The 13,920-nt window shown below is 42.2% G+C and overlaps 1 protein-coding gene across 7 annotated transcripts in view; it reads left to right on the top strand.

The window, feature by feature from the left end:
* BMPR1B (bone morphogenetic protein receptor type 1B) overlaps positions 1 to 13,920 on the top strand; it is a 642,076-nt gene that overhangs the window by 566,478 nt on the left and 61,678 nt on the right. For all 7 annotated transcript variants that reach the window (XM_075350987.1, XM_075351009.1, XM_075350978.1 and 4 more), the window contains 2 exons: positions 4,340 to 4,442; positions 10,133 to 10,235. In XM_075350987.1, coding sequence (XP_075207102.1) covers positions 4,340 to 4,442; positions 10,133 to 10,235 — 206 coding nt within the window. The remainder of the gene's footprint in view (positions 1 to 4,339; positions 4,443 to 10,132; positions 10,236 to 13,920) is intronic.

The raw sequence follows: 13,920 nt of genomic DNA, 5'->3' as shown, positions 1-13,920 counted from the left end.
TGTCTTGGGTGTTAAGGTTCTGACATGTCTGATTCAGATTGATGATCCTTTTTACCTCCAGAAATAAGCCTACACCAGAGGAGTTTGGCAGTGGCTCCTTTACAAAGAACACAGGAGCAATCAGCAGGGCAAGCGCTCCTGTGTATGGAGAGGCAGGCGAGATAGCTGAATGATTGGCTAAAGCATTATTTGACTTTCAGTCATTCAAAGTGTATTGTTGGCTTTATATGTTGTAGTGGCAGATTAAAGGGCGCTTTACACGATGCGATCTCGCTAGCGAGATCACTAGCGTGCGTACCCGCCCCCATCGATTGTGCGTCACGGGCAAATCGCTGCCCGTGGCGCACAACATCGCTCGGAACCGTCACACATACTTACCTGCATAGCGACGTCGCTGTGACCGGCGAACCGCCTCCTTTCTAAGGGGGTTGTTCGTTCGGCGTCACAGATACGTCACTAAGAGGCCGCCCAATAGAAGCAGAGGGGCGGAGATGAGCGGGACGTAACATCCCGCCCACCTCCTACCTTCCTCATTGCCGGCGGCCGCAGGTAAGGTGAGGTTCCTCGTTCCTGCGGTGTCACACATAGCGATGTGTGCTGCCGCAGAAACGACGAACAACATCGTACCTGCAGCAGCAACAATATTTGGGAATGGAGGAGCGTGTCAACGAGCAATGATAAGGTGAGTATTTTTGCTCATTAGCGGTCACTCGTACGTTTCACACGCAACGACATCGCTAATGAGGCCGGATGTGCGTCACAAATGCCGTGACCCCAATGACATCGCTTTAGCGATGTCGGTGCGTGTAAAGTGGCCTTAAGGCGGGCTTTACACATTGCAACATCGCTAGCATCAGCTAGCGATGCCGAGCTTGATAGTACCTGCCCCCGTCGCACATGCGATATGTGGTGATTGCTGCTATAGTGAACATTATCGCTACGGCAGCTTCATACACACATACCTGCTCTGCGACGTCGCTGTGACTGCCGAACTATCCGTCCTTCAAGGGGGGTGTGCGTTCGGCATCATAGCGACGTCACTGTGGTGTCACTAAGCGGCCGCCCAATAGCAGAGGAGGGGCAGAGATGAGCGGGACGTAACATCTCGCCCACCTCCTTCCTTCCTCATTGCCGGTGGATGCAGGTAAAGGGTGCTTTACACGCTGCGACATCGCTACCGATATATCGTCGGGGTCACGTCGTTAGTGACGGACATCCGGCGCCTATAGCGACATCGCAGCATGTGACACCAAGGAGCGGCGATCAACGATTGCAAAATCGTCCAAAAACGGTGATCGTTGACACGTCGCTCCTTTCCTTAATATCGTTGCTGCTGCAGGTATGAAGTTGTTGTCACTAATCGGACGACCAATAGAAGCGGAGGGCCCGCTACCTTCTCCCTTCCGCATTGGGGGGGCGCAGGTAAGGAGATGTTTGTTGCTCCTGCGGGTCTACACACAGCGATGTGTGGAGCTGCAGGAACGTCAAACAACATCGTACCTGCGCTCGACTCGACATTATGGAAATGAACGACGCTACACAGATCACCGATTTTCGGCGCTTTTGCGATCGTTTATCGTCGCACCTACGATTTACACGTTGCGATGTCGCTACCGGCGCCGGATGTGTGTCAGTAACGACGTTACCCCGACGATATTTTGGAAGCGATATCGCAACGTGTAAAGCCTGCCTAAGTCTCATAAAGCCATTTGACTCTGAAATTGCAGAGTAGGCCAGCCATAGTGCTACAAGGGGTGTGTAGATGGGCTACCCTGTTACATGGAGGGTTTTTTCAGGCTGTAGGAAGTAACACTTCATGTCATTTAAGAGAACAAACTAGCAGGATTTTCATATTTAAAGTAAAGTGAGTGCCATACTGGCAATAGGATGCCGAATCCAATCATATCTTTAATTGAGAGATTGGATGCTTGATTGCAGGAAAATTTGTAATCAAAGTTCCAGAAATACACTGATTGGTGTGTGCATCGGGGCGGGACTATGTGGGTCGAGTCTTGCATTATTATTCCATCTGTGTATGGTTTTCTGGCCTTTCTCCCCTGTGTTGACAAGACGAGAGGATGCGAAAGTGCTGGCGCTGCTCACGACATGAGCATCAGAGAAGTCCAAAACAGGAGCACAGTGTCTTCAATAAGATGGAACTGGAGATAGCGCTATGCCCAGGTGTTGACTCCGACGACATCTTAGTGAACAGTTCCTGAAATACTTCTCAATTCTACTGCACACGCCAGACATAAATGTAATAGTGGTAATGGGGAGAGAAAGGCCAGGATACAGGGGGGAAATAATAAAGCAAGACTCGACCTACATAGTCCCGCCCCGATGCACATGCCAATCAAAAAATCTTTGCAAATCTGCAACTTTGATTACACATTTTTCTGCAATCAAGCATCCAATCTCTCAACTAAAGGCATGATTGGATTCGGCATCCTAGCATCAGTATAGCACTGCCTTTACTTTATATATGAAAATGCTGCTGGTTGGTTCCCTTTAAGTTACAGATAGGTTGACTAGGGTTCCTGACTCGAAAATTGATATCTGTCATACTAGTAAATGACACAAGACGGCACATGACTCGATCTCACAGTATTACCTTTGACATTACCATAATAAACCTCCTAGAATATACTGTCAGCAGTGTTGTCATACTTCAAACATGCAAACTATGAGGCATGATAACACAACCTGCCCTGAATCTACTTAAACACATGCTAAGCATGCTTTAAAGCTGTAAGTTCCCGTAATGAACTGTAAAGTGGCTGATTTTACGATCTTTGTAAGAGGTATTGCCAGCAAATAAGTGAAGTCACATATGGAAACTCAGATCGTTCCAATTCCATGTCGCTGCTAAAAGAGGCAACTACAGGTTCTGTCTTGACAGCTGACATTTATTGTTACCCTGTTGGGCACATTGACTGGCAGTGTCCATCTGTTTGTTGTATACCAACAGGTGAGACTGTAAACAGCTGAGATCATAGACAAATCGGTGCAGAAATTATTTTATCAAGACCACCAAAGATGGCTGTATTCATATATAAAACAGACACAGAACTTGTATTGCAAGTTGAGGATATGCCATGGCTGCCTGGCCAAGAAACTGGTGGAACAGCTTAGTTTTTTGGGCCCATCAATCCACATTGTATAACCTCATTAAATAGTCAATGGTGTAATGACTTGTTTGCTGCAAAGCAAGCTGTGTTTTGCATCTATCTACATCAAAAACACAATGCACATGAAAGCCCAGTGGGATACCTATAGGAATAGAATCCGGCACAGCTGCATTTTTGGCCTCTTAGTTTGGAGGGCCCACAGGCCTCATTACTACAAAGCATATACAATGAGGGCTACTGAAACAAAAAAGGGTTTTCTGGAAACCCCTTCCCCCCAGAACCATTGGACTGTGACTTTCAACAGCAAAAAGGATGAAGAGGTGAAGGATACAATACAAACAATATATAATGCTACCCCTGCAGGTACTTCAGGACAAAACTGCAACCTCCTGCTCTCTGGCCTCCCTTCCAACACTCTTGTACCCCTCCAATCTATCCTGAACTCTGTGGCCCGCTTAATCCACCTTTCTCATTGCTATTCCCCAGCCTCCCCACTCTGTCAATCCCTTCACTGGCTTCCCCTTGCCCAAAGACTCTAGTTCAAAACATTAACCATGACCTACAAAGCCCTCCCTAACCTGTCTCCTCCTTACATCTCTGACCTAGTTTCCCGGAACCTACCTGCATGCAACCTCAGATCCTCGCAAGATTTCCTTCTCTACTCCTCTTTTATCTCCTCTTCCCACAATCGCATACAAGATTTCTCCCGTGCCTTCCCCATACTCTGGAACGATCTACCCCAGCATATCAGACTCTCTTCTACCATGAAAAGCTTCAAGAGGAACCTGAACTGAAGACCCATCTCTTCCGACAAGCCTAAAACCTACAATAACCCTCAGTCCAGTACACCGCTGTGCAACCACTCTGTCCTCACCTATTGTACCCTCACCCATTCCCTGTAGACTGTGAGCCCTCGCGGGCAGGGTCCTCTATCCTCCTATACCAGTCTGTTTTGTACTGTTAATGATTGTTGTACTAGTTTTTAAGTATACCCTTTCTCACTTCTAAAGCACCATGGAATTAATGGCGCTATAATAATAAATAATAATAATAATAATAAAAACAGTCTAGCCAATAGGAACAATAAATCATTATGGTAGATGCATTTTTGATGGTTTATGTATAAGTAATTACTACAAAGTAGCAATGTTAAGTTAATTTATCGGATGTGACTTATTGGTAAGTTATTAATTATCATTGGGTTTTTACAGGACGGATGGTTACTGTTTCACCATCATAGAAGAAGACGAATCTGGACTTCCCGTGATCACTTCTGGCTGTTTAGGATTAGAAGGTTCAGACTTCCAGTGCAGAGTAAGTTGATGGCCGTGTACAATGGCCACCACTGTTCTATTCCTTGCTACACCATCTTCTGTAAGGCATTTTCTTGCCACCTGTAATTCTTAAGTAAACAGATACCTTGAAGCCAAATCGGCATCCTACAAGGCTTAACAACCCCTGAGTAGATATTGTTTCTTTAGCTCCTTATTGAAGGCTGATTTCCATGGGATCTCTGTAGCATCAGTGATCAGATGACAAAGAGACGTTCTGTTGCACAGCTGCACGTTGGGGATGGAAAGGCTTTTACACAATGGACAGATCTGGAAGCTTTGATTAAAACTCTTCTTTTAATGGGACAAACAACAAGTTTCTGGCCATTAGTATAAAAGAAGTTACTCATAGCAGACATAATAAGGACATCTGTGCTGAGGACACCCTGAGGAATGTGTTCATATATTCACAATTGACAATAAGCATCATATGCACTTTTGACCTAATTGTATTTCAGCACAATTATTAATTCACTGGGTGAGAGATTATGCTAAAAGTGTTCCTTTTGTGTTGTTTCCCACACCCTGGGTTGTATCATCCTTTTCTTTTCCAGATGGCTTATATTAGGGCATGACTGTCTATGTGTGGTCTTCAGAGGAATGCTCTTAGCTTCATAAACCCAATTATTAAACAAAAGTTACATTATAATGTAGTAACATCATAACCAACTGCGTGATATCAAGAGGCTCCATACCCACAAGCGGACACCAGAAAACCTTTCCGTACACTAGAAGGGAAAAGTGCTTACTATCTTTTCTGACAGTGTTTCCATTATATAGGGTTTTGACACCATGCATCAATAGGGTAACAATGCTACCGAAATAGTGCTGTACTTTTGCAGAAATCCTGTGACTATTTTATTAACATACAGTGAAACCTTTTTTGTAGATCTGCTTTGCAAAATGGTTTTCTAGAGTGGTATTCATAAGATAACCAGGAAAAGGAGCACTGACTTTGTATAATTAGACCATTAAAGGTAATCTGTCACCAGGTTTTTGCTCCTCCATCTGAGAGCAGCATAATGTAGAGACAGAGACCCTGATTCTAGTGATGTGTCACTTACTGACCTGTTTGCTGTCATTTTGATAAAATCAATGTTTTCTCTACTGCAGATATAACAGTGAAGGCCCTGTCACACACAGAGATAAATCTGCGGCAGATCTGTGGTTGCAGTGAAATTGTGGACAATCAGTGCCAGGTTTGTGGCTGTGAACAAATGGAACAATATGTCCATGATTTCACTGCAACCACAGATCTGCCAAAGATTTATCTCTGTGTGTAAAGTGGCCTTTATACAGAGCTCATGAATATGCTGGACTACCTGGCAGCAGGACAAGTAGTCCTCTAATGATAAAATCACTGATTAATCATCAGTAGGTTTTCAAAACTACACTAAGCAACCCAGTAAGTGACACACCACTGGAATCAGGATCTCTGCCTGTACAATATGCGGCTCTCAGATTAGGTGGCAAAAACCTGCTGACAGATTCCCTTTAATTCTATGGGGATAGTGCTTTACCTACTGCTTTGTCATTTTGATCTCTCCAGATGTTATTTTATGGTTTGTATAACAGGAGGGTAAATTTATATTGTATATAGTAAAAAGAAGGTATTCAGTATGGGTAGAATATGAGGGAACCAGGAATGGGGAGATCTTCTGGAAGGTGGTCTGTTGGCAAAGGTTTATTCTACATGCCTCTGGGATAAACAATAATTACCAGGATAATGTGGCGTATAAATACATTGGTAGTGATACTTCATGATATGAACAAAGGCAGCAGTTCTTGTGTCTATTTAAGACAATGATAATATTCCATAATAATCTACATTATCCAATGTTTAAAGCACCACTCCAGAGTTTTTTCCTATTTCACCACTGGAGTGGTGCTTTAGACTTTTAGACACCTGCCCCCGTCTTATGCTCCCCTGCTGCCGTCTTCATCTTTTTTTAGGATCGCTTTGGTCCTTCTTGGGCACTTTGTGACCTGCCAGCATCTCCAATGTTTCATGGAGCACGCAGGAGGTCACACATCAACGTAAATCTCTGAGAGCCTCGTTCTCTCTGCCATAGAGATGCACTGAGAGCTTGTGACATAACTTCTGGCCAGTGAGAAGTTACTGTCACAAGATGGCGCCTCAGGACCGGAGCGGCGCCGAAAAAGGATGAGTATAAGAATGGGGCCAGTGGAGTTAGATTTAAAGTGACATTCCAGCACTGAAAAAAAACAAAAACGCTGCAGTGGTGCTTTAAGTTTTTTAAATATCACATTTATTAGCCTGGTGAGCTTAGTAATAGCCATGAATTAAAAAATACCAGTTATTTTAATTTTCATTTCTCTCCTCCCGGATTGATCTTTGCTTCTCAATTCAGGGGTAAAATCTCTAAATTTTGTATTCAGTGAAGACAGGTTTTCACATTATTAAAGGGAACCTGTCACCGGATGTTCATAATACTTACCTAACGGTCGGCGCGGAGCAGATGGGTTGGATGGGCGTCTCCGTTCTCCGGGTCCCGTGCCTCCTCTTTTGGCCATCTTTGTTCTCCTTCTGAAGCTAGTGTGCATGACGCATTTTACGTGATCTACACTAGCCGACAGTGAGGTCCTGTGCAGGCAAACTTTGATCTGCACTTACCGTTAGGTAAGTATTATAAACATGCGGTGACAGGTTTCCTTTAAGATAAGAGATGACAGTTGGCTCTTATCAAATTGTATGGAAGAGGGAGAAACCACAAGTAGATACAGACGATAGAATTTATGAGCACCAACAGCCACCTCCTATACCTATAAGTGGACAATCTGTTTTCATTGAAGACATATTTTACGCATGAATTGAGACTTCTGAGAATGAATGAGCAGTCCAGAAGGAAAAACATACATACTTCTCTCATATGATATACAGTACCTTGCGAAAGTATTCGGCCCCCTTGAATTTTTCAACCTTTTCCCACATTTCAGGCTTCAAACATAAAGATAAAAAATTTAATTTTTATGGTGAAGAATCAACAAGTGGGACACAATTGTGAAGTTGAACAAAATATATTGCTTATTTTAAATTTTTGTAAAAAATAAACTGAAAATTGGGGCGTGCAATATTATTCAGCCCCTTTAAGTTAATTCTTTGTAGTGCCACCTTTTGCTGAGATTACAGTATGTGTCTATCAGTTTTGCACATCGAGAGACTGAAATTCTTGCCCATTCTTCCTTTGTAAATAGCTGGAGCTCAGTGAGGTTGGATGGACAGCGTTTGTGAACAGCAGTTTTCAGCTCTTTCCACAGATTCTCGATTGGATTCAGGTCTGGACTTTAACTTGGCCATTCTAAGGCTATGTGCCCACGGGACTTTGTACCTGCGGATATATCTGCAGGTACGTCTGCAGGTTTACCGCAGCTACTCCCTGGAAATTGCAGCTATTCATAGCTGCGGTAGTACAGCGAAATAGCTGCGGTAAACCTGCGGACATTCATGCGGCTTACCTGCGGAAGTCCCGGCCCTATCTCCATAGTGGAGGGCCAGGAATTCCGCAGGTATTTCCGCATAAATAATTGACATGCAATTACGTGCAGCTGCGGGACATCCGCAGCATGTTCCGCAGCTGCACATTCCGCAGCATGGACACAGACACTCCCCATGTACCATAGGATAACATGGGGAGTGTCTGTACTTGCTAAAACCTGCGGATTTATCTAGAAAATCCAGATAAATCCACAGGTTTTCCGCAGCAAATCCACGGGTACAGAGTCCCGTGGGCACATAGCCTAACACGTAAATACATTTATTTATGAACCATTCCATTGTAGATTTTGTTTGTTTGGGATCATTGTATTTTTGAAACACAAATCTCCGTCCCAGTCTCAGGTCTTTTGCAGACTCCAACAGGTTTTATTCAAGAATGGTCCTGTATTTGGCTCCATCCATCTTCCCATCAATTTTAACCATCTTCCCTGTCCCTGCTGAAGCAATGCAGGCCCAAGCCGTTATGCTGCCACCACCATGTTTGACAGTGGGGATGGTGTGTTCGGGGTGATGAGCTGTGTTGCTTTTACGCCAAACATATCTTTTGGCATTGTGCCCAAACAATTCGATTTTAGTTTCATCTGACCAGAGCACCTTCTTCCACATGTTTGGTGTGTCTCCCAGGTTGCTTGTGGCAAACTTTAAACAACACTTTTTATGGATATCTTTGAGAAATGGCTTTCTTCTTGCCACTCTTCCAGATTTGTGCAGTGTATGACTGATTGTTGTCCTATGGACAGACTCTCCCACGTCATCTGTAGATCTCTACAGTTCATCCAGAGTGATCATGGGCCTCTTGGCTGCATCTCTGATCAGCCTTCTCCTTGTTTGAGATGAAAGTTTGGATTCACGGCCGGGTCTTGCTAGATTTGCAGCGGTACGATACTCCTTAAATTTCAATATGATCACTTGCACAGTGCTTCTTGAGATATTTAAAGTTTTGGAAATCTTTTTGCAACCAAATCCCGCTTTAAATGTCTCCACAACAGTATCATGGATCTGCCTGTTGTGTTCCTTGGTCTTCATGATGCTCTTTGTGCTTTAGACAGAACACTGAGACTATCACAGAGCAGGTGCATTTATACGGAGACTTGATTACACACAGGGGGCTTATATTTATCATCATCAGTCATTTAGGACAACATTGGATCATTCAGAGATCCTCAATGAACTTCTGGAGTGAGTTTGCTGTACTGAAAGTAAAGGGGGCGAATAATATTGCATGCCCCAATTTTCAGTTTTTTATTTTTTACTAAAATTTAAAATAAGCAATAAATATCGTTCACCTTCACAATTGTGTCACACTTGTTGTTCTTCACCATAAAATTTATTTTTTTATGTTTATGTTTGAAGCCTGAAATGTGGGAAAAGGTTGAAAAATTCAAGGGGGCCGAATACTTTCGCAAGGCACTGTATATAAAGAGATTGGCATGCACACAGCTTTGTGGTCGAAATGCCAGTGAACAGGTTGTATGACACCCAATGTAAATGTATAGCATATCACTCCATACTCTTATTTCATGATTTGCAGTGTGTTTTAATTATCATAAATAGTATATGTATGTTACAAAAATCAGTGCAGAAGGAACATATGCACCAGGCTCAGGCACAGGAGTGCCAGCAGACAATTGCTCTAGTCAAACAACACTGTGAACAAGACTATTTGAGGTCAAAACTTTATACATCCCATCACCTTTCTTCTGCACTGATTTTTGTAATGCACGTCTACTATTTATGAAAATTAAAAAACATTGCAAATCATGAAGTAAGAGTATGCAGTGATTTTCTATACCTGGCCGGCACAGATCATGACATCACAACCGTATGGCGTGCATGTGCAGGGATCCGCTAGAAATCGCTGTAAGTCACGGCCATCAATCCTAACCTGGACTGCGCATTATAGTTTGGGTGCATATTATGGCCTAACATGTAGAGGCATGGTGTTCCAATACGCTAGTGTTGAGGAACGTATGGGGGACAGTTATACTACAACATATGTTAAAATTGGTATTTACCGGAAGATTACTACTGTATGTCTGCAGGTACATGGAGTTTTTTTTCTGATGATGGGCTCCCTTGAAATTTTCTTGTGAATTCTCTAATTCTTTATATTTGTTCAGTTGCATTGATATACTTCTGATTTTTCTTTTTTGTAGGACACACCTATTCCTCATCAAAGAAGGTCCATTGAATGCTGTACAGATGAAGACTTTTGTAACAGAGATCTTCATCCTACGCTGCCTCCAATTAAAAATAAAGGTAACACACAGGGACTTTTCACCAACAAGGTCTTTATGTTTGGGTCTTCAGACTTGATTATTTCTTTGGTTTTTGAAGCTGCAGCCTGATTGTGTTTAAGCAGGACGTTAGATATGGTCAAGGTCCCCTTTTTTGATTTTTATAGGACTCTCAACATTCTTCATAGACATGAGATGAAAGCCTTCAATACTTTAAAGTTTCTTTTCTTTACTATCAAGCTTTGACATCCAGATCCACAGAAACTTCCACATCCTGACAATTTGTGATCTTTTGCTTTAGCAGATATCTCATTACATTTGAAGATCTTGTCTTTGTCTCATGGTCATGCTCTACCTGGTTTCATACTGGAACTTCTATGTCTTGAAACACCTACCTTCCGTTAATTATGGACATAAGAAAATGAAAGAATTTAAATAAAAAGCCTTAAAATGTCTCTTTGAATGTCTAGCAAACATATTTTTACATAAACTTTTCGTAGTAGAATAAGGAGTAGGAACCAACATCTCCTTTCAAAAATTAATCCTCAAATCTACTGAATGATGGATTCTAACATGAACAAATGTATTGGACCACATATATAAATATATGGCTCCTAGAATCTTCAGAAACATAACGAGAGTTAATAAAATACACATGACAGAAAATAGCATTGAAATGAGGCTTTTCCCACAGTGTTGGACTTTTTGAACATCTGAGAAGGTTTTTCCTGGTCAATAGCCTCTGACTTAGGGCAGAGTGCTGAGGAAGCCAGGGTTAGATTCATGACTTATTTGCAGGTCAGATATAATTAACCTTTGCTGCAAGGTTATGTTAAAATTAAGGGTTACAGAGATCTTAGAAGATGTGAGGAAAAGCAAACAAGGGTCTAGTGAGACAAGTAACAACAGTAGTAGCAGAAATGTCTCACTGCATAGTTATAAAGCACAATACAGATGTGAAATGGCTGTAACACAATGCACCTATTGAAAAGCGAAATTGATGAAGAACGCAGTAGAAATCTAATAAACACTCCCAGGCAACGCCATAAGCTAGTATGCAGTATTGAACACTCACTAGATACCTCTGTCCAAAATATGGATGTATCTGATATCCATTTAACAATATTAAAGTGCTTTGAAATAAATTCAATTCTTACACTAAGGCTCTATAATATATAATTGTCATTCCAAACATTACCGGAAATCTTTACAAAAATGAATTCTTGTAATATATATATGGGAGGGGTTGGGAAATAAACAATGATAAAAGTCCCTCATAACTGGCAGCGCTGGTGCCATGATGTCTGGCTCTTAGGTTGCCTAGATGCTAAATGGGCATCAAAATAGTCTGAGAAATTACTGTCGAGCAGATCCATTTAGTACATAGAACACCATATCGCCGGGCTGGGCTAAATATCAGATTCTGCCGATAGTTTTCATTGTACAAGCTCAGGGCTTCAGATAAATATGAGATATTATGTCAGGTGTATTACTATCTGTAAATTGTCTCTCCAGTAAAGGAGACAAACTCTAGCACAGCGCCACCTATTGGAAGTAGCGATCCTAAAAGTCACAAGTGGATTTTCAACAATCCTTTGCAACATGACTCAGGATATATAAGCCAGATCAGAATCCCAATTTGCAGACACGGTGTTTCGGGGTGCTTGCCCCTCGTCAGTGCAAAGTATGGGGGTGTCTGGCTCATGAGAAAGCTATGTGGGGACCACGGGAGAACACTATTCTCCTTAAGGAGACTTTGCAAGCCAGTCTGGCTGCCAGGTAAGGGGACTTATAGCTGCCACGCCCCTCTAGGAAATATTCAAATTGTCTCTCCAGTAAAGGAGACAAACTCTAGCACAGCGCCACCTATTGGAAGTAGCGATCCTAAAAGTCACAAGTGGATTTTCAACAATCCTTTGCAACATGACTCAGGATATATAAGCCAGATCAGAATCCCAATTTGCAGACACGGTGTTTCGGGGTGCTTGCCCCTCGTCAGTGCAAAGTATGGGGGTGTCTGATCTGGCTCATGAGAAAGCTATGTGGGGACCACGGGAGAACACTATTCTCCTTAAGGAGACTTTGCAAGCCAGTCTGGCTGCCAGGTAAGGGGACTTATAGCTGCCATGCCCCTCTAGGAAATATTCAAATTGTCTCTCCAGTAAAGGAGACAAACTCTAGCACAGCGCCACCTATTGGAAGTAGCGATCCTAAACGTCACAAGTGGATTTTCAACAATCCTTTGCAATATGACTCAGGATATATAAGCCAGATCAGAATCCCAATTTGCAGACACGGTGTTTCGGGGTGCTTGCCCCTCGTCAGTGCAAAGTATGGGGGTGTCTGATCTGGCTCATGAGAAAGCTATGTGGGGACCACGGGAGAACACTATTCTCCTTAAGGAGACTTTGCAAGCCAGTCTGGCTGCCAGGTAAGGGGACTTATAGCTGTAGGCAGGAAAGAAGGCAATGGATGGGAGAATAAGCTAGATGTAGATATGGAGTACTCCATGGGAGGGGAAAGAAAGCAAGTCACTCATATCCTGTTACTTACCTATAGAGAGTAGGGACTACTAACACATTAAAGATGGCTGTCGCTGAACCTGCTTGATTAGGTGAGGCCGGTCAACTATATAATATGTACAGTATAGGGACTTATCATCTCGCTTACCACACATGATATATGGGTAGCTTGAGTTATCATACGAGCGTGCATACGCAGGGTCATTAGGATTTAGGCAATCATTCTGCACTTCGTCTCTTCAATGTGATGCCATTGCTGATAGCATAGAATAGAATAGGTTTTCTTCATTAAGTAACACCTCTGTATAGTCAACAGTCTGATGGCACATGTTTAATGTGTAATACAACTTTCCTGTGGTTGAATTCTTGTTAATAAGAATGTTGTAGTCTAAACTTTAGCTTTGTTCCAAAGAATTTCATTGGGATGTACAAATTTTTGCAACATTGTCTTGAATGAATTTGTTGGGAAAATTACGGTACTATTTTGAATGGGCAAAATTATAAATCTTGTTTGCAATCTATGGCCCAGATTTATGGAAGTATTTTGTATATGGTATCCCACAGAAAATTCAATTTGGAAAGGAAACTGAAGTTTTCTGACAAATCTGTTGGGGGTGTACTCATTTATGCTAAGCATATATATATTTGTGTTTTGTGTGCTACATATGAGAGACGGGAAGGGAGATAGATTGATAGATACATATATATATATATATATATATATTTATATTTTCTATATACTGTATTTATACACAGATGTATATCTATATCTATCTAGATGTTGATTGGATTCTTCTAACTGTAGACATTTGTTATATTTTCTCAATTAATTACGGTATAAAAGCTTTCCTTGGTGACCTATCTAGTAATTGTGAGGACTATACATTATTAATCAGTAAATCTGTAAATTACCCTTGTCTTGTGAAGAAGCAGTTTTGTTTAGGTTGTCTGCAATCTCTATCAACCTGATTCAAGCTGACATCCTAAACGGTTACAAACCACACATTTCACAGAGAAGTGGGTGCCATTGAAAGCGGCTAAACTGTTAATAAACCATGAAATGAAGCTTTCAGACCTCTGTTTCGCTCCTTTTCTCAAAAAGAAAGGCGGGTTCCCCAGTGGCTTCTCTGTTTCATCTATCACACTCTTCGAGCCACTGCACAGGTAGGGAGCTGCAGCTGAAGC

Source organism: Anomaloglossus baeobatrachus, chromosome 1 (assembly GCF_048569485.1).
Source record: "Anomaloglossus baeobatrachus isolate aAnoBae1 chromosome 1, aAnoBae1.hap1, whole genome shotgun sequence".
Taxonomy (NCBI): domain Eukaryota; kingdom Metazoa; phylum Chordata; class Amphibia; order Anura; family Aromobatidae; genus Anomaloglossus; species Anomaloglossus baeobatrachus.
The sequence above is the reverse complement of the archived record's forward strand: the minus strand, read 5'-3'. Positions and strand labels throughout refer to the sequence as shown.